Below are 21,052 nucleotides of genomic sequence, written 5' to 3'. Positions count from 1 at the left end.
TGAAGGCCCATATGTCGTCAAGATGATTTTCTCCAGTGGTGTAATGACTCGTGCAATCATGAATGATGTTGAACTTTCTCGCCTTGTGAATACTGATGCAGTCAAGAAATACTTTGTCAAAAATAATGAAAAGAACAGCGTGGTAGGTCGAAAACCCGAAAGGGCGGCCTAGGCAAAAATGCGCTTCCTGGTGGATCGAAAACCCGAAAGGGCGATCCAGGCAAAAATTAGGGACAAAAAAATGAATATGAAAAGCTCGCTGAGATTGTACGCAACTCAGGCAAGAATGAGCGTCTCGATGAACCGAAAACCCGAAAGGGCGGTTCATGCAAAAATGTGATTCAAATGAAAAGACAAGTAACTATATCAGTCAGTCACGACTCACTTGGGGCATCTTAGCTATCAAAGGACCCCGATTCAAAACGTCATCTATCAGAGGACTCCAGTTCGGAATACCTCTAATATAAAGTCTCTGCTATGCAAGGCGTATCAAATTCAAGACATCTCCAATGCAAAGTCTCTGTGGTTCAATGTATCTGTAAATTCAAAGCATCTCCAGTTCAACGTACTTACAACTCCAAAACATCTGTGTTTCAAAGCATCTGCAATCCGGAAGTGTCTACCATTCAAGCATTCGAACAGAGGAATTCAAAGTTGCCAGTGAGAACAATGTTATTGTGTTCCATGTATCCTTTCAAATATGATTACCATCTTCCAAACTTTTTAGATCTGTGGAGCTGCGCCCTCGGCCGGTTACCACTCTTCTACATCCATTTGAGCCTGTGCCCATTTATTTGGAACTCTCATTTCTTCTACTTGCAAAATTTCTTCTATTTGTGATGCTAATACTTAAAGCAAAATTTCAAAAAAATCTTTTTTCAAAAAAAATCTTTTTATGCAAACAACAAACATGCACTATCTTTGAACTTATGAACAGGTGAAACATGCATCAACATCCATCTCAACATGCAATATGAACATACAATCTCTCCAGGACAAACTGTGGTCAATGGCAAGAATGAAAAAACAGAATGAAAGTAAAAAAAAATGCAAATAAAAAGCTCGCTAAGTTGAAAACCCGAAAGGGCGGCTTAGGCAAAAATGAGCACCCCGCTGATTGACAATCTATGAAGGCAATTCAGGCAAAAATGGGGCAATGAAAAGAATTTATTCCCGGTGAATCGAAAACCCGAAAGGGCGGTTCAGGCAAAAATGGGATTGAAAAATGAAAGAATGAAAATGAAAATGAAAGCATTGACCACAGGTGCGACATTCAAAGTCTATCCAATGCTGGTTCTGGAGAACTGGCGACCTCTGCCAAAGCCTTGTCTAAAGGACTTCCATGTGAAACATCCAATGTATATCCATTACTAATTCCTGAGAAATGGCGACTTCTGCCCGAGTTTGTTCGAAGAATTTTCAGGGGCAATTTTCAAAGTTTATCCAGCTTGCGACTTCTACCAAAATTTTGATCAAATGGCTTCCCCCAAGAAGCATGTACTATTGCAAGTATGATATGATCAGGTTCTCTCAGTTATGGTTTTGATACGTCTTTCAACAACGTCATCCCCTTTGAAGATAGCCGAGTGCGTATGTTGTAGCTCAAGTCACTACGTGCCCAATCTTCCAATGTTTTGTCTATCTCTGTGAAACTTTCTTGCCAAATTGTAAACCAATCATGCATTTCCAAGCATTCATACATGCATAAGCATGCATTTTATGTGCTCATACATTCAACGATGTTGTTATACCATACATACATGTTGCATTTCCAATCTCAACTTTCAATTTAACCCAATTTCAACTGTCAATTCAACTCAATCTCAAACTTTCAAATTCAACTCAATCCCCAGGTTCAATTCAATTCAATTTCAACTCCCAATTCAATTCAATTCCAACTCTCAAATCAAATGTCAATGTCAATGTCTATGTCTATGTCTATGTCTATGTCTGTGTCTCTGTTAAACTCTCTATTCAATACCATGTCAATGCATTTGTTTCTGATTACTTTCGACTTTCAATACCTCTTTCAATGTCAACTTTCAATTCAATTCAAAACAATGTCAATTCACTCTCAATTTGCTTTTGGGCCAACAATAATGGCCATGTCTATTTTCAAATCAGGTCAATGTCAATTTACCCTCAATTTGTATCTTGTTAAATCAAACTTCCAATTTGTATCTTGTTATGGGTCAAGTGGCTAGTTTGATCCAAAGAACAGCTTGTACCTGCTTATATGCCTATGTTTCCGGTCAAACGGCAAGTTCGATCCAAAGAACAGTTTGTCCCTACCTACATGTTGTGATACTGATCAAGCGGCAAGTTCGATCCAAAGAACAGTTTGTATTAGTCTTTTGTCTATATTTCTAGGTCAAACAACAAGTTCGATCCAAAGAACAGTTTGCACCAACCTACATGTTGTGATACTGATCAAGCCGCAAGTTCGATCCAAAGAACAGCTTGTATCAGTCTTTTGTCTATATTTCTAGGTCAAACAGCAAGTTCGATCCAAAGAACAGTTTGTACCTGTCTATCTGTTTGTATCATCAATCAAGTTGCAAGTTCGATCCAAAGAACAGCTTGTATCTATCCTTTTGTCTATATCTCCGGTCAAACAGCAAGTTCGATCCAAAGAACAGTTTGTACCCTGCTTATGTTTGGTTATCGGTCAAACGGAAAGTTCGATCCAAAGAACAGTTTGTCCCTACCTACATGTTGTCATACTGATCAAGCGGCAAGTTCGATCCAAAGAACAACTTGTATCAGTCTTTTGTCTATATTTCTATATCAAACAGCAAGTTCGATCCAAAGAACAGTTTGTACCTGTCTATCTGTTTGGATCATCAATAAAGTGGCAAGTTCGATCCAAAGAACAGCTTGTACCCATCTCTTGTTTGTATCTCTTGGTCAAGTAGTAGGTTCGATCCAAAGAACAGCTTGTACCCATCTCTTGTTTGTATCTCTTGGTCAAGTGGCAAGTTCGATCCAAAGAACAGCTTGTACCTGCCTATCTGTTTGTGTTTTCAATCAAGTAGCAAGTTCGATCCAAAGAACAGCTTGTATCTACCTGTCTTTTGTTTGTATTCCCGGTCAAGTAGCAAGTTCGATTCAAAGAACAGCTTGTACCTGTCTATTTGTTGCCCGTTCTTTCTACCTTGATGTCTATAAATCCCTTGGTGGTGTGACACAGCCCGTAGATTCCGGTTCGATTGTTTTGCATTCATAAATGAAATGTTGCATGGCATTCATAGTGTTTGAAAATGTGAAAGTATATTTTTAGGTCCAAAATAGCGTCATGTCTGATATTTAAGTATCTTCGTCTCGTCAAACAAAGACTTCGTCTTGTGATTCTCCGGACAAAGAAACTTAAATAGGGGCAGCTGTTATACCCTAATTTTGGACCTAAAAATACTAGCTCAATTCTTCTTTTCTTGCATTTCAAGTCATTTGAATTTGTCCTTGATCAATTGCACCTTCCTCTGCATCTTATTTCAATGTTATTTGCAAAATTCATGAAAAAGGGTATTTTAGTCATTTCCTGCATTCAAACTCATTTTAGTCCTCGAAAATTGTTTGAGTCCTTTCAATTGGTTTGTATAAGTCCTTGTTTCAATCTCATGTCAAAATCCATTTCAAAAATTACGTTTAAAGTCATTTTGAGTCAGTTTAGTCCCTAGGGGCATTTTAGTCATTTCCAGTGTTAAAGCTCTGTTTAATTTCTGAAAATTGTCTCTGAGTCTTTTAATTTGCCTGTATAAATTCTTGCTTTAATTCCTTGTTAAAAACCATTTTAAAATTACATTTTTGAGTCATTTTAGTCCCTAGGGGCATTTTGGTCATTTCACACAAAATTTTGACAGAGAGAGGTTACGTTAAAGTACCTCATTTAGTAGTTGGTTCATTTTAGTACGTTTTGTTATTTTTAATCGTTTCACTTTACGTTAATTTTCAAATTACTTTTTTAATGCAACTTTAGTTAATTTTGCATTTTAGTCCTCAAGTTGTTAAAATTGCATTTTAGTTCATTTTTTGTCCAAGAAGTTAGTTACGCCACATGTCCTACTCCTATTGGCCCAAAAATTCACACATCACCTATATAATGGGTCCCATGGTCAAAGAGTCAACACATTAATCATTTTTTCACAAATACACAAAAAAAATCACAAAAAAAATTTCTTTTCCCTCTTTCATCTCCAAGCCGCCACCTTCATCACCATTTCCACCACCACAACAAACTTTTTCCACCACCCCAAACCACCATAACAAACTCTTTCCACCACAATCTTCATCTCTAACTAACTTCTTCCATCACAATCTTCATCTCTAACCTCTCTCCAACAACCACAATCTTCTTCATCCACCATTAAAATTCACCACAAAACCTCCATAACCACCACAACCTTCATCTCTAAAAAACTACAACCACCACAATTAACCTCAAACCTCCACAAATCCATTACCAAATTCAAGGATTCATCCAAAAACATTCATCAACACAAACCTTCAATTCCACAAAAATCACATCCATGAACAACAATCTTCAATCAATTCCATTGTGACCGAATTCAACAACGACGAACCGGAATCGGACGGAAGAAAGGAATGCAATCGAAGCAAAGGGAGAGGAAAAACAGCACCTAATCCGAATACATAAGAAGAATCCGGAGCCATTCAAAGCTTCGTCAAGCATCACGGTATTGTTCTTGATCCAAACTTTTTATTCCATCCTTTTTTCTTCCAATTTGCGCGGCTATATGTGTAGATGTAGGTGGATTGATTGTGTTTTGGATGTTTCCGGGTTCATATTCGAAAAGAGGATAACGATCCGGTTTTAAAAAGTGTAAAAAAAAATTCGAATCGGAGCTCGCCGGAATCCGGAAGTGTCGCCGGAGTTATGAATTTTCCGGCGAACCTTTGAAGATTCCGGCGAGTTTGATGAACTTTCCGGTGACATTCATAAGGTTGAAGATGAACATTTAAGAGAGAGAAGAGAGAATTCATGCATGCTTTGGCTTTAGAGAGAGAAAGGTGTGTTGTTGTTGTTTTTTTCTTCTTTCACGTGAATGGTTTTCTAGTCACCACATGTTGTGTGATTTTATCCTATGCGCGCATGACCACATTCATTCCATGCTCCTTTGCCTTTTTGATCGTTGGATCAAGGATTGATCCAATTGGATCAATCCTACGGTCCCTAATGCTTTCTGTGTGGATATGGATCTTGTGTGTTTGGGCTTGGACTTTTGTCACTACTTTTTCCTATTTTCTCGCTATATGCACACTATTTCTTGCTGTTTGCACCACTGTTTGCCTAAAAACTTTGATAAAAATTCCTAAAAAATTTGTTCAATATTTCCTTGTTATTTTCAATAAATGTTGATGAGTTTTACATGTTAATCTTGATAGAAAATACATGAAAATAATTTGTTCCTTGTGGATTCAATTCTTTTTCATTTCTTGATAAAAATTTTGTTAAAAACTTCTAAGAGTTTGTGTGAGTTTTCGTGTGAGTAATTCTAAGCATTTAAGACCTATCTTTTGAATAAAATTACATGTAAAAATTTCATTTCAAAAATATGTAGGATATATTCTTGTTTTTGCTTACTTTTTGTTAAATTTTTATGACCTTTTGGTATGATCTTAAACCCGGATTTTGGCATATATTTGTGGCCTTGAACATGTAACTTTTGAAGTGAGTTTGCCCCTTGTTTTGGTGTATGCTTGCTGTTTTGATTTAGTTTCTTGTGGATTTTGTGTTTGGTAAATAATGTGAAATAAAAGTGCATAAAGAACTTGAAAGTCTTGTAAACTTTGGCATAATTAAATCCTTAGATTCTCATGTTGATTTTCTCGAAACAAGTCATCCAAAATTTCTCCAACATTATGAGAATCTAGGCTTCAATCTAGTCTTAGTTTTGCATTAAGTTTCAAGTTCTTTTATCACTTTTTGTCAAGCTTGATTGGTTTACTTTTCTTGCAAGTTACAATAGCTTTACTATGCATTTTGATACTAGTTTCTATATCATTTGTGCTACTAACCCCTTTTGTTTCATGTCTCGTTTCCATAGCATCTCACATCATATTTTCATCTCTTATTTCTTGCACTTTAATTTCTTGCACTTTAATTTTTACCAAGGCTTAGAATGTAAAACTTAGGGATTTTGTAATTTTTTCTTATGCTTTTAAATTCTTGCAAGACCATAGCATGTATCTAGGGCATGATGTAAAGGACAATGGACTCTTAATATGTACACCGACACTCACACCGACACTAGCACACACCTCACTTGGTTACTTTAGATGTATGGCTAGGATATGCATGTTTAGATGTATGTTTAGGATTGAATGATTAGATGAATGCTTAGGATTTACACTTAGAAAAGAATCAATTTTCCAAAAAACTTGAACAACATCACTTGAAAACCTTTTTCCAAAAAATATAGGAGTCAAAACTCCTTTGCATTTTCTCTTTATTTTCTTAATCAAATTTCAATGAAAATTAATCATACTTGACTTTTTTCCAAAATCACTAATCAAACCTCACAATTTCACAATCTTATGCCCTTGAGGCCTCTCTCTCTCATTCTTCAAAATTCCAATTTTCAAACTTAAAATCAACCAACAATAACAAAAACATTTTTTGGAAGAGAACTACGGTGGATTTGATCCCTTAAAAGGGTACGTAGGCAAGGAAACAATATTCCTTCAATTCAAATAAAACAAAATCAAACATTCTTCTCCCTCCAATTCTTCACTTAGTAAACTCTTAGGTGTAAATATCATTTTTTTCAAATAGCATTTAAAAATAAAGCGCACGCGTAGAAAGTAAAGACGGTTCCTATAGGATACTATAGTCGTTATGGGTGCCTAACACCTTTCCGTAGCGAAAACAACTCCCGGACCTCGATTCTCAAGGGTTTTGCTTATTTTTCCCTTCCCAAGAAAAAATGAGATATCAAAGGTTCAAAAGGTTCAAACGTAATCAATGTTTGACACCCGAAAACCAAGATAAAACAACTACCGTCTAGGAAAGCAAGTCCCCACACACGTATAATCAACCGCTAGGTTGTATTGTAGACACGTGGTGACCGTAGGTTTTCCCCGTGGTTGCCTATAGCCTAGGATTTAGGGGAACTCACTGAGACATTATGTCTCATCCCAATCCTTATTTGTTTCAGATAAGCTGGATGATTATGCATGTTCGTTGTTGGAAGGATGTTCCATTAAGGGTTCGTTCGTATTGCTGCAGGATGTTATGGTCATCAAGGATGTATTTTTATGTATGGATGAGATGCATTGTATTATTGTTTATACGAACGTGACTTGATGTAAATATTATTCATTACGAAATTTTATGTTGTATATTTTTAATGTATCCAGTACTAAAGATAACGCTCATGCTAAACTTTCTAGATACGTCTAGTATGGGTGTTATAGACATCTTGTCCCATCCCAATCCTTTTATTTATTTTTCAGATTAGCAGGTTGCTTGTATCAAGAGGAGACAAATATGCGATCGAATGGGTTATCGTAAAGAGCTCGTTTCGTACCAGATGAAGATATTCTATGCTTTCAAATACTTATCAGATATATGTATTTGGCAGTCAATATTTTTATCAGATATACGAACTTATTGATGTATATATATTTATTTGGTCGAAATTATGTTGTAATTTTAATGTATCCAGTACTAAGTTAACGCACATACTAAATATTCTAGATAAATTTAGTATGGGTGTTACATTTGGTATCAGAGCAGGTCAATTCATATCGTGCCTTGGGTCATTAGAATTCAATAAACGTAGTGTGACCATTAGGTTCTAGATATTTATTCTGAATGTCACATCTAGTTGAGCCTGATCAACTCAGTCTAGTATATGATAGTTAGAACGAATGTCTGAGAGCTAAATAAGACCTAGGAGGAATGGAGTATATGTAGAAGACGAATCGAAGTGTCAGAACTTGAGACGAAGGTTGGTGAAGAAGTACTCAGTGCCAAATGGTTGCCAATATTGTGAAGTAATTAAGAGAATTGACAGTGAATTTTCTTCAAGAAGATATTGGGAAAGTTTCAAGAGCAAGGCGGGGTACCACATCACCGAGGGGCGTGTAGTGGAATACAACTTCGTCCGCGGAAGTAAGAATTCAGAAGTGTTTAAGGGAATCATGTGGGACCTTAACGGAAACCGTAGTTAAGAAGCGGAAATATGATGCAGAGTAAAGAAGTAGTTTTGAGTGGAGGTTTAAGGTTGTGGAAATAGGAAGAAAAATTAGAATGAGGAAATTATCAGACGATGAATGGAACTCCTAAACCCTAGATGAAATTATCAAACGAACTTATTATGTTTTATGCACCTGTGTTTTTTAATTCAATTGGGTTTAAGGATGATGCTGCTCTAATGTCAGCTGTCATCACTGGTGTTGTTAATGTTGTTGCTACTTGTGTCTCAATTTATGTAGTTGATAAGTGGGGTAGGAGAGCCCTTTTCCTTGAAGGTGGAGTTCAAATGATCATATGTCAGGTAACCCCTCTCTTAACTTTCATTATAGACTTATAGTATTCAACTCCATTCTAATTTTATAATATTGTTTGTGTGTACTTTACTTTGACAAAGATTATTTCATTACCAGTGCAATCAATTATTATAGGGTTAAACAAGTAATTGATCTCCTTAAATATATCAACTTTTGATTTTAATCCTTCTAATTTTTTTTTTAAGTTTTTGGTCCCTACATAATTTTTCATCTATGAAATGAATCACTATTTTTCAGTCAACTCATGTCTAACCTTTATATTTTTTAATGAAATTTTCCATAAATTGGTAGAATATTATGACAATTTCTCCAAAAAAATGGAATTTTTTAACAAAACACGAATTAAACATGAATTCTTTATGTTTTGGATGCTAAAAAATTCATATTAAATTGATGTTTTGTTAAAAAATTCTATTTATTTTTTTTGGAAAATATTGTCATAATTTTCTACCCATGTCTGAAAAATTTCATTAAAAAATATGAAGGTTAGACATGGGTTGACTAAAAAGTATAGACTAATTTCATTAATGGAAATTTTTAGAGGGACCAAAAGTGTAAGAAATATTTTAGGAGGACTATTTACTTATTGAATCCATTATTATAAGTTAAAAATATTGAAGTTGTATTGAATTAAGTTCCTCATTATCAAGGTAGAAGATTCTTTTTTTTTTTTTTAATTATTGAATAAATAATGTATATGTTCTATAATGAGAAATGATATTTTGACAACCACTTTTGACAATTTTTGGACAACTTTCTCTCTCATACTCACATGATGTTGTTATCCTCTCTCTTCCTTTTTCTCTCTCCATTGTTTTTGACCAATAAGAAGTAAGAAAAACAAAGTTGTCAACAAAGTTGTCATCAAATGGATGTCAAAATATCATTACTCTTCTATAATATAAATCAAATACCTCATTCACTCAATGAATTTAAAAAGAGAATTTTCTCTTATATTCAAGATAGAAAGGAATATATGTGTGTGTGTGTTTGGCAACCTCATATTATGTGTTCAGTAGCATTCAAGCCCCTTTAACAAAAAACATGTCCTTAGCATATACAACAAAATCTAATTTCATTAGATACATGTTGATATGAACTGTATAATTAATACAATATTTCTTGATGTATGCAGGTTGTAGTTACAGTTGCTATTGGGTCCAAGTTTGGAATTAACGGAGACCCTAGTGATTTGCCAAAGTGGTATGCTGTAGTAGTTGTACTCTTCATCTGCATTTATGTATCAGGATATGCTTGGTCATGGGGTCCTCTTGGTTGGTTGGTGCCTAGTGAGATTTTCCCACTAGAGATTCGTTCTGCTGCTCAAAGTCTCAACGTATCGGTCAACATGTTCTTCAGCTTCTTTGTTGGACAACTTTTCCTGACAATGCTTTGTCACATGAAGTTTGGCATGTTCATCTTCTTTTCCTTCTTTGTGGTGGTGATGACATTCTATATATACTTTATGCTTCCTGAAACAAAGGGAATACCAATAGAAGGGATGAGTAGGGTTTGGAAATCACGCTCATATTGTTTAGTATTTGATTTTTTAGTGTTTAATATAGTAAAAACTAATCAGGCCTAAAAGGCCTCATTTTTTTTATATAATCAAGATTATGCAATGGATATTCAACCATTTTGAACTGAATGAATAGTCAAATTTGTCCCTAAATTTACACGAATCAGACAAAAACGTCCCTAAATGGCTATTTTGTCTCTGAATTTGTCATATGTCACTCAAATTAGTCCCTCTGTCCATTTTGGGTGTTAACGGTGATGACGTGGCCGTTAACCTCTCACATGGGTTGCCATGTTAGATGTCACATAAGCAGGGACTAATTTGACCGATAGTGACCAAAATTTTCAAGGACGAAACTGATTGATTGCAGAAAATGATATGATAATTAATCCCTGTTATATTTGACTAACTATGAAATCGATCTCTCAATTATAAACCATCAAATAAGTCCTTGAATTATATAAACAGATATCAATTTGATCCCTGAAGCATATATGTGCAGAACAAAGTAAAAAAGTCAGAAGGCACAACTTCATTCTTGAAAATACCATCAAATAAGTCATAAGTCTTAAGTCTGAAATATTACATAGGCAAAAGCAATTCAACTATGAGGCATTAACAAGTCATAAGTCATAAGTCTTAAATAGTACAAAGGCAAAAAGAAACCCAACTATGGGGCATAATTCAAACAAGTCTAAATATTACATTTCCAAAAGCATATTTTAAATACGTTTCCATCAAGCATCACTTCTTTGAAAATCTAGGGGTTGGGATAAACTCCATGAATTTAGGTTGAGTCGAACCGGAAGGACCATAACTTGGATATGGTACTCTAATAATGCCAGAAGCAGTTGAATGTGTTGGTGCAGGACCCCTCCTTGGTGTTTGCTTAGGCCTCTCATTTGAAATAATTAGTCATCTATTGCCATACTTCCTTGTAGGAACAACATGCAACAACATTTTCAATCAAATCAGTCCCTAAAACATAAAATATTCAATCAAATCAGTCCCTAAATTATTACACTTACTAGCAAATCGATCCTTAACATTTAAGAGTCATATCTATCTATGCACTACTTCATTTGCAACAACATTTACAACATTTTGAGCATTTGTAACATTTCCTGCATTTTCTTTAGCATGTCCAACATTTTCAGCAACAACATTTTTTGCATTTCATGGCACATCATTTTCAACATTTTCTGCATTTTCAACTTTTTCTTCTTCTGGCTCAGTATCAATCTAATTTTTTGGTCACTTATCAACACCTTGCTGCACACATCCTCTTGACTTATGATCAATCAATCCACACCTTCCACATTGAGTGTCATTGTAAGTCTTCTTCATTGACTCCCACAAACAGGTTCCTCGTTGCCATCCTTTATCCTATTCTTCTTTGGTCTTCCTGCAACCCTTCTCACCTTTGGTGGCACAGGTTTGTCATAAGGAGTTGGTTCCCAATATATTTAAGAATTCACTGGTTGGATAAAGTAGTTAAAAGTTGGCTTATATGATCCAAGGGTCAACCAAGCATGACAGTGTTCTTTGGCATTCCTGTTAATACAAATAACAATACAACCAATGTAAAAACCTGTTATAAGTATATCAAATCTAAACCAACAAAATAAGTCAAAAAATACAACATTTACTTGTTAACTACCAAAATATGTAGGTGCAAGTTTGCTTAAACAGATCAACATCCACCTTGACTTGTTAAAGCTCCATAGTTGGGTTGTTTTTGCCTATGTAATATTTCAGAGTTAATACTTATGACTTATTTGATGGTATTTTCAAGGATGAAGTTGTGTCTTCTGACTTTTTTACTTTGTTCTACACATATATGCTTCAAGGTTCAAATTGATATCTATTTATATAATTCAAGGATTTATTTGATGGTTTTTTAATATAATTTAGGGATCAATTTGATAGTTAGTCAAATATAACAGGGACTAAATTGCATAACATTTTCTGCAATCAATCAATTTCGTCCTTGAAAATTTTGGCAAACTTTCATAAAGCTCAGTGGATTCTAGCAAACCTTCATAAAGCTCAGTGCATGCATTCTGGCAAACTTTCATAAAGCTCAGTGAAGCCCAGTGGATTCTGGCAAACTTTCATAAGCCCGGTGGATTCTGGCAAACTTTCACAAGGCAAGCGGATAGCTTGCAAATTCTTATCTTATCAAAAAGTGTCATTCCCAATGTGTCTGGTCAAGAGGTGTCCCTAAAAAATTTTGTCTTTATTAAGCTATCGTTCTGAACCAATGCGATAGTAGACGACCTTTTTCCCCAGTGAAACTACATTATCCACCAGCAGAGTCGGATCCCTTTCTTCAACGAACTCGGGTATCTTTTTGTTGAGTCTTTCCCCAATCGGATCGTTCTTGCCGTCTTGCATTCATACTTGCATCACGAGCATTCATGACATTTTAGGGTCAAAAAATGGTGTACTTTATATTTAAGTCTCTTCGGCTCGTCGAATCAAAGATTTCATCTTCAAGTCTTCCGCCCGTCGAATCAAAAAATGGTGTACTTAATTTTTCAATTTTTATTATTTTTATTTTTTTTAATTTCGTTTTTTATTATTAATTTTATTCTGTTTTTTTTATTTTTATTTCCTTTTGTTTTATTATTTTATTTTGTTATTAAAATTTAAAAAGAATTGTCCAAAACATTTCTGTCTAAATCATCAACCAAATCAAGGTCTCTTTTGTCCAACAAATTTTTTATCACAAGTCTAAAACCCTAATCCCACCCTCTTTATATATACCTCTTAAATTTAAGAGACAGGGGAGGCAGAACTATGGGAAAAATTGTCAAGTCCAAAACCCTAAAAACTTTTGTTTCCAGAGTCCCAAATCCAAAACCAACACGTTTCCAAATAATACCATCAAGTCTCAAAGCCAACATTTTTTCCAGAAAACCTCAAAACAATATCAACGGAATCTCAAAAAATCAACATCATACAAACTGCGAACCTCAAATCGGCCAAACCAACATAACTACATAACAAAACCAAATCGTTTACGACACTCAAAGAATACCATAATCGAATCACAAAACCACACTCAAAGAGTACAAAAACCGGACCACATAACCCAACACCTTAAACACAACCACAAATCAAACACGCATAAACCAACCAAAACAGAACTAGAAACGAACAAAAAAGGAGGTGGTTTTTTTTTTCTTTCTCTCTCCCTCTTAGGATCTAGGGTTTTTTTTGTTTCTTTTGAAAATTTCAAGTCCAAAAAAGAACAGAGGAGAATGAATAGAGTTGAAAAAAGTTTTTTTTTTTAAAAAAAAAAGGAGCAATCTTTAGGTCCAGCGCGGTGCCGCTGCCACCTTTGGCCGGCAGCCACCGCGCCGGAAACTTTAAGCTCACCGGAAACCTCAACCGGAGAAGATGGAGGTGGACCACATTTGTTTAGAGAGAAGAGAGAGGAAGCAATAAAGAAAATGACTTTTTTTTCTGAATAAAAGGCTTTTATAGCCATTTCCCAGATTAAATCTGGGACGTTGGTTAACCAACAACCCAGATCTAATTTGGGAAGCCCACCAATTCGTCCTTTCTATAATCAGCTCAATCTGACCTTTTTCCTGCTATTTACACCCCCCATTTACACTACTGCACCCCCTGTTTTATGTTTATTTAGTTTTTATTATTTATTTCTTTTCATCTATTTTTTTTATTGACACTTTTATTTTTTTTAGCATATTTATTTAATACTCAAATTTATGTCATGCACTTTACCTTTATTTGTCATTTTATTTTTTAACTTGTCATTTTTATCTATTTATTTATGCTTTAGAATGTACTTTAGGAATAAATGTAAAGATAAATGAGAATATGTGTTGCAGTCATTTTTATTTATTCCGCTTTTACGTATAAAAAAAATGCAAAAAAAAATAGTAGTTTAGTATTTAATCCAAGGAAAAGGGGATTTTCATTTTGATCCAACGTCATTATGAAAAATCCCTCGTGCTTTATTTTTTAACCTTTATTCTTTAGGCTTCAAGTAGAAAATATATAATAACAAAAAAATTCAAATAATCAAAAACTCACAAATAATTTCTTTTTCTAAACAAACCTTGATTTTCAATCAAATGATTCTTCGTTTTTTTTTCTTAACTAAACTTCAATCAATTTAATTATATTAGACTTTATTTCTTCAATTAAAATCAATTAAATCCACTTTATTTTTTGCCACTTTGGCTTTTTATCCTTAAAACCATTTTCAAAAATTAAAATCAATCAAACAAATCATCGGATTTTTACCCCGAACTACCTGATTTTGATCCCGCTCGGGTACGTAGGCAAAAAACTTTGTCTTTCCAAATCAACAAAATAGAAAAAAACATTTTCTTTTCACTCATCACTTTAGTCCTTTTTTTAAGAAAATTATTATAGCCAAAAATAAATAAAACCAAGAGGTTCCTATAGAGTACTATAGACGTTTAGGGTGCTAATACCTTCCCTTTACGTAACTAACCCCGGACCTTTAATCTATAAAAATTAGGGTGCTAACTTTCCCCTTTTTCTTGGAAAAAATAAAAGCTCTGTGGTGAACTAAAAATTTGTGAGTCAACGCTAATCAATAGCTTGATATCCGAAAATCACAGCGACACATACTTTTGATGTTGTGAATTTATTTGTGTTGATGAATAATGTTGAAGTTGAATTACCTTTTGCTGAATCTTTTGAAATTTAACTTGATGAAAAACTTTTCAAATTGATTATGCTTGTTTATGAAATGTGAATTAACCCCCTAGTGGTCGTTTGGTTGACCACATCACTATATTTAAATATGGTGTAGATGGCGTGCATGAGTAGCTTTGTTGTTTGCTTGGTGAGTGCTTGAGGATAGCGGGAGCTTACTCCGTTATTTGTTTTGGAGTCTTAGTATAGGGCTCTGATTTAGGATGTTGGTCTTTCTTTTATCTCGGTGTTGAATATGTTGTTGAGATTTTACTCATATGTTGAGATTGGAGATTTTATTTGATAATGTATTTATGATGCTTATGACATGGCTATTTGGAGGCGTATGCTATTTACCTGTTGCGACGTTTCTGAGAAATTTTTAGTATGCATGTTTTGAGGACTATTGAAGACGTGACGTCTATCTTTTGAATATTTATATTATTCGCATGTTTTATCGCTTTAATAGATGTAGGGCGTTACACTTCCGTGCTACGTCGATCTTTATGACAATTCAATGTTCTAATCAGGTGCCGCATCAAAACAGTTCAAGCCTAGTGGTACAACAACCCCCCGTTTCAAACCACCTTCAATTTGTATCAAAGCTACGGTCTCTTGACTGAACACTTAATGGTGTAAGAGCAAAGATCTTTTTTTCTTGTTGAAGAAATCTCAAGTAATGAAGTTTGAACTTTGGTTCAACTTTAGTTTCCTTCAATTACTTAAGGTTGCTCGTTTGTAGAACTACTAAGGTAAGATAGAATATGTTGATGTACTTCTAAGATTTGTAGATTAAGGAGAACCTTTAGATGACAATTTAGGAGTTCTTATTTGTTTCAACATGGAACACTCAAAATGAAAGAAAAAAGAAGTAGAAATAAATTGAAATATATATTTGGGTCCCTCTACATCATTCTTCAGAGTCTTTGAGGTCTTCTTATGGTTGACCTTTCTTCAGATCTTCTACCATAGTCTTTTAGCTTCTCTTGTGCTTCTTATGCTCTTATACACGTTCATACCTTGTTAAATTTTAATATATGGTCCTGCACACTTGAACATATATTAACATATCCAATTGTTCTTCAATACTTTTTTATCATCGAAACTCTAGAGGAATTGTAGAAACGAATTTTGTTCTAAGAATTTCCAAATTTTTGAGAAATATAATGGGATCATCTTCCCCTTATAACAATGGACAAAACTTGTGTTTAAATTTTCTTGGCACTTTTGGTCTGTTGAAAATGTAAACATCATTTTCATATCTAGTTTGTTTTTCTCAAAATTAATAGAAAACAAATTATGAAATTTTGACTGAAGGTGAGAAAAACACAAGAAGGGGTGTTGGATTATGTTGGCTTTTACAAAACTTTTTCTAAGTTTTTGTAAACACTTCAGAGTATGAAGCAGAACAGAGTTCTTTTGAGAGTCTTAAACTGAGTTAAGCAGCAGTTTAAAAAAATGAAACACAAAGAGAAAGAGAAAGAGAAGGATACAACACAAGCAATTATACTGTTTCCTTTCACAAACCGAGAGTAGTTCAGTTCCGTTGCACTTGCAAGGGATTTTCACTATAATCAAACGAGATTGCTATTGGGTCAAACACACAAGTAAGATACTTGCTTTGCTCAATCACACAATAAAGAGACTTCTACAATCAGAGTTTAACAAATAAGTAAGACTTTGTTTTACACTTGACGTACAATTAGCGGTGTAAGAAATTTAAGTCCAAATGACTTCTTATATTTAAGAAATTATAAGATATTAAAGTTTGAAAGAATTTTTTTAATTCTTTTTGTAAGCTATGTAATTTGACAGAGTAATGACACTTGTAAATTGACAAAAACCTTGTTTTTTTCTTCAACTGCTCAGGTTCTTATATAAAAAATAATGGGAGAGACATTGTTGAAGAATGTTAGCACATCAAACCAGTATTAAGAAATTTAATCAGAGACGTTAAATTGTTACCTCAAATGGATAATACCTCTGAATAGTCATCTTTATTCTTCAATAAGCCTTTTGTGATTTTAGAACTAGAGGCAATCCTAAAATCAAATATGGCATAGGTTTTGCCTCTAAATCTAATTAGGTAGACAACTTTCTCCTCCAAGATGGCCTCTAGCTCTAAATTCAGAAAAGACTTTTTGAAGATGCTTAACACAACTCAATATTGACATGTCCATCAAAAATCTCCCATGCTTTGAATAATCAATAGTCTTTGTTTCCAACTCATCAGTTTGACTTCAAAATATCCATCTGAATTTCAATAAATGATGTGCATGGGTGTTCAAGTGCTGCTTGCAAGAAATGTGAAATTTATCAGTGATAAAATTTTCAATTTCCGTACCATTGTTTGTTTATTTTGAGCTTTGCTTTGGTGTTGCATTAGTTAATTTCCTGCAAGTAGCAATTTATTGGTATAAATAAATGATTTGGTCTCCGTGGATCCAGAAATTATTATTTTCGACGCATGGTACACGAGTTGTAATAATATACTCCCTCCGTTTCAAAATACATGTCCAAGTCAACCACTTCACACATGCCAATGCACAATTTTGACCGTTAATATCTTTAATTATCTAAAGTAAAAAATTATAAAAATTTAATATTTTAAAAATATTTGTTGAGACAAATCAAACAACATCTTACATGCTAATATTTGTATTTATACATTAGTTAAAAAATATGGTCAAAGTAAGTCAAGTGAATAGTGCACATTGCAAAAATTGGACATGTATTTTGAAACGGAGGGAGTAATATATTATTTTATTGAAGCAAGGTACACGGGTGTATCATTTTTTTTTAATTGGTTAGGTGGATAAATATTCGTTCCTAGTACTATTCACGAGCTGGCTACTTTGGTGCCATTAATGGCACCGTGCCATTAAATCTGGGCCATTAATAGCATCAAGATAGATGTGTTGTGTGGCCCAGATGCAATGATAATATGTTTGTATGACCCAGATTTAATGGCACGGTGCCATTAATGGCACTAAAGTGCTACCTGTTTATTTTCAACTACCCAACCCCTTTAAAAGAAGTATCTTTTTTCTTTTAAAATTTAAAAGATGTTTTTTTTTTTTTTTTTTACAAAATCTAAAAGATGTTATATTAAGTTTTTACTTTTTTATGAAAATCTAAAAGAAGATTATACATTGAAGTTGAGAAAAATAAAACTTTGTACAATTATCGACTCGCGATTTGGTGAAATATTATCATGTGTACTTTCATAGTAAAAATAGGATTTTTATTTTCTACACTCTAGAGTTTTGTAAGGTGCTGGTAATCAAAATTTAAATATAATTCAAACGTCCAAGACCATAAGAGACTTAAAAAAACATTACACTCTTACCCAAAATCTTAAGGCAATGAGTTTATGGGTTCCCTCTCTTATATATCCTTTGTTTCCTCCATTCCCAATCGATGTGGGACATAATCACTCACACTTGATTACCTAACAATACATACATATATAATAAAACTCAACCGTACCAAAGTGTTACAAAAAAAAAAGTGAGGACAATTGATAAGAAGTAAAAAAAAGAAGTTTCGTTTTTTTTTTTTTTTTTTTGTAGATAGACGAAATGGCAAAAGTCATTATAAACCCATACACACAAGTGGTGGTATGGAGGTACTGGGTTCGAACATCGGTCATGGCATCCGCCCTAACAATTTTGTCATTTTACCAGTTGAGTTAGGACTTACGGATCTTTTACATAAAACTGATCAAGTATCTAATTGACTTAAAGGTATTTGTTAGCATAGCTAAAAAAAAAGCTAAATAACTATTGAAAGACACAAATATAAAGACAAGTATGGTGACATCCATAAAAAAAACACAAGGAACTTAGAAATTGTAGCTCAACTCACTAATCAAGCAGAATAGCTTACAAAAAAAAAAACTTATAAAGTAAAAATATGTAGCAATATCTCTAGCTATAATTAAGTTTACTAATCATTACTAAATGAAAATGTCAAAGTATTTTAAAAAAGTTTCAAGTTACAAATGAAGCTATCAAAAGACAAGAGACCAAGTAAGTCTATAGTTTTTTTTATCTTCAAATATCTGATATACTATCTAATGCCCTTTCAAGGTGTAGTGTTGAGACATTAATGTTTATGATAAAGATGAGAGGTTTTCATGCATGAGCGAAGCTGAGGTTAGAAGGAATAATTTTAAGGATCTTAGATATATTTTGAAAAAATTGCCTCTTAATGTCATAATTTTTTTCTTCAGATAAACGAGTAATGACACATGCATTAGTTATGACGATTGACAAAATATTAGCCATTTTCAATCACTAATTTCATCATTGTTTAATTTTCTTGAATAATTGGCATATGTGAAATGCTTGAAATTATGATATGTATAAAACAAAAACTCATGAGCAATTCTTGGTTCAGTTCTATTTTTCAAGGAGAAAACTAACATAATCAATCCAATACATCTTATTGCCCTCACCCAATTACAACAATGTAATTTTGCATGACAACCAACTAACAAAGCTCTGATCTACATACTTCGAATATTTTAAATCACAGTCATAGCCTAAATCTTTTATATTGCAGAGAATTGCGGTCAAATATAGTTGATAGTCATCACTTACAGTCGCTTTACAGGCTGAAACATCAAAAGATCCGAAGAAAGATTTTGAAAATTCATGATTTTAAGTGCATTTTTGCAATGACAGCGAGTTTGACAAAATTGCGGTATACAACCACAATTTAAGTAAAAACTACACTTTGAAGATTCAACAAAAGCACGGTACAATAGAAGATCTTAAACCAAACTACAAAGTAATAGAAAATGAAATTACTCCCCCAGGTTCAAAAGAGGATCATGAACCAAACTACAAGAAAAACATTGTTGACCACTCTCATTTCCTCTTTGAAGTGAAACAAGACTTTCCACATATCTAGCAGCTCTTATTGAATCATACTTTCCAGAAACCTGAAGATATCTTATATTTCCACCCTCAGCTTCATACAACACCAACCTCTCATTGCTATCTTTCCAAAGAAATCGATTACTCCCATAAAACCCAACAAGCTTATAAATCACTGGCACAGGTCCAATACTATATAACTTGATCCAAGACGCCTCATCCGAATAATCTTTCATCAACCAAACATCAAACCATTTCTCTAATCCCTTTACAGGATAAATAATGACACCAATAGTATCAGATTCATCAAAAGGTACTAATGTTTTAAAACATTCACCTGAGGAATTAGAATGCTCAATCTTTGGAACTTTAATCTTCCTAAACCGTTCATCGACCATGTCAAATGCTAAAACAACATCTCCTATATTACCATCAATAAAACCCCACCAATGACAACAATTTCTTACAAAAGTGTAGATTCTAGAAGAACCCCAAATATCAAAAGGAAGAGGTAAATCTTCAGCATCAAGTTTCCTCCAAGAATTTGAATTAAAACTATATAACTCAACATTCCAATACCCATTTTGTCTCTCATCTGTTTCCTTTAACCAAAGATCTTTCAACACAACAACTTTATAATCATTAGTTTTAGGGTCAAAACCAAAACCATAATATTCACTAAAAGAATAAAAACCTTGAGGAGCTGTAAAATGGGATTGAGGTAAAACCATAAACTGGATCAATGAAGGATTCATCATTACATTTGGATTACCTTCTAGAAAGTATATGCCATTACAAGGACCCATTATTTCAGTCCAATATTTATGGTCTGAATTGTATTCATAAGGTGGGTTAAAAATCTCAGAAGAAATAATATGATTTTTGGGATCATTAAAATTCCAAGAAAGATGTGAAATGTAAGTTTTGAGACCACAAAGAAAAGGTCTACGAATGACTAAAAGATGTTCTTGTTGGTTGTTGTAGATAATATAGTAATTAGTAATAAATTGAGGATTAGTTATGAGAGCTAACCATGATTTGCAAATGGATTTGCATTTTGATAACTCTATTGCTGGTAACTTTATGAGGATTTTGGATACTAAATCTTGTGGCAAACGCTCCATTTCTTCTCTTTGCTTTTTCTTTTTTGTGACACTTTGAAAATGGAATTGTGTAGAGTGTTTTTTTTTTAATGTAGGAATCATGAAACATGAAATAAGAATAATAACTAGGAAATAACGACAAAGATTAAAAAAAATCACTGTTGGCTTTTTGTTGATGTCTTTAATGCAATCTAATTTACGTGTCAGACTTGTTTGATAAAGACAAAGTCTTGAATTTTTAAATATATAAAAACAGTTCAATTGATTGATAGCTACTATCCATTATTTTGTTGGAGTTTTAATATCCTACGCAACTA

At 33.6% G+C, this 21,052-nt stretch overlaps 2 protein-coding genes and 1 long non-coding RNA gene across 3 annotated transcripts; 1 reads left to right on the top strand and 2 right to left on the bottom strand.

Moving 5' to 3' along the window:
• The first annotated feature begins 8,304 nt into the window (after window positions 1-8,304).
• Window positions 8,305-10,117, top strand: LOC146906054 (sugar carrier protein C-like). Its single transcript, XM_085728719.1, has 2 exons — window positions 8,305-8,519; window positions 9,668-10,117. Exons 1-2 carry the CDS (start codon window positions 8,316-8,318, stop codon window positions 10,115-10,117), a joined length of 654 nt encoding a protein of 217 aa, XP_085584845.1. The 5' UTR covers window positions 8,305-8,315.
• Window positions 10,118-12,649: 2,532 nt separating this feature from the next.
• On the bottom strand, window positions 12,650-17,249 carry LOC146906053 (uncharacterized). The gene is made up of 2 exons (XR_015018349.1): window positions 16,715-17,249; window positions 12,650-16,397 (listed from the first exon to the last, which is right to left on the bottom strand). It is a non-coding gene; the product is annotated as an uncharacterized LOC146906053 (long non-coding RNA).
• A 2,134-nt stretch (window positions 17,250-19,383) lies between these two features.
• On the bottom strand, window positions 19,384-20,797 carry LOC146906052 (F-box protein CPR1-like). The gene has a single exon (XM_085725075.1). It carries the CDS (start codon window positions 20,754-20,756, stop codon window positions 19,560-19,562), a length of 1,197 nt encoding a protein of 398 aa, XP_085581201.1. The 5' UTR covers window positions 20,757-20,797; the 3' UTR covers window positions 19,384-19,559.
• Window positions 20,798-21,052: the final 255 nt, after the last annotated feature.

Source organism: Medicago sativa, chromosome 7, assembly GCF_051527215.1.
Source record: "Medicago sativa cultivar Bolivia chromosome 7, Bolivia_mono, whole genome shotgun sequence".
In the NCBI taxonomy this organism is placed as follows: domain Eukaryota; kingdom Viridiplantae; phylum Streptophyta; class Magnoliopsida; order Fabales; family Fabaceae; genus Medicago; species Medicago sativa.
Note: the sequence above shows the minus strand (reverse complement) of the source record. Positions and strands in the feature narration are given on the sequence as shown.

Excerpts from the sequence above, each read along its gene's own strand:
- LOC146906052 (XM_085725075.1), bottom strand. The coding sequence starts at position 20,756 with ATGGAGCGTTTGCCACAAGATTTAGTATCCAAAATCCTCATAAAGTTA.
- LOC146906054 (XM_085728719.1), top strand. The coding sequence starts at position 8,316 with ATGAAATTATCAAACGAACTTATTATGTTTTATGCACCTGTGTTTTTT. Across the intron at positions 8,520-9,667 it reads TTCAAATGATCATATGTCAG|GTTGTAGTTACAGTTGCTAT; the intron begins GTAACCCCTCTC and ends TGATGTATGCAG.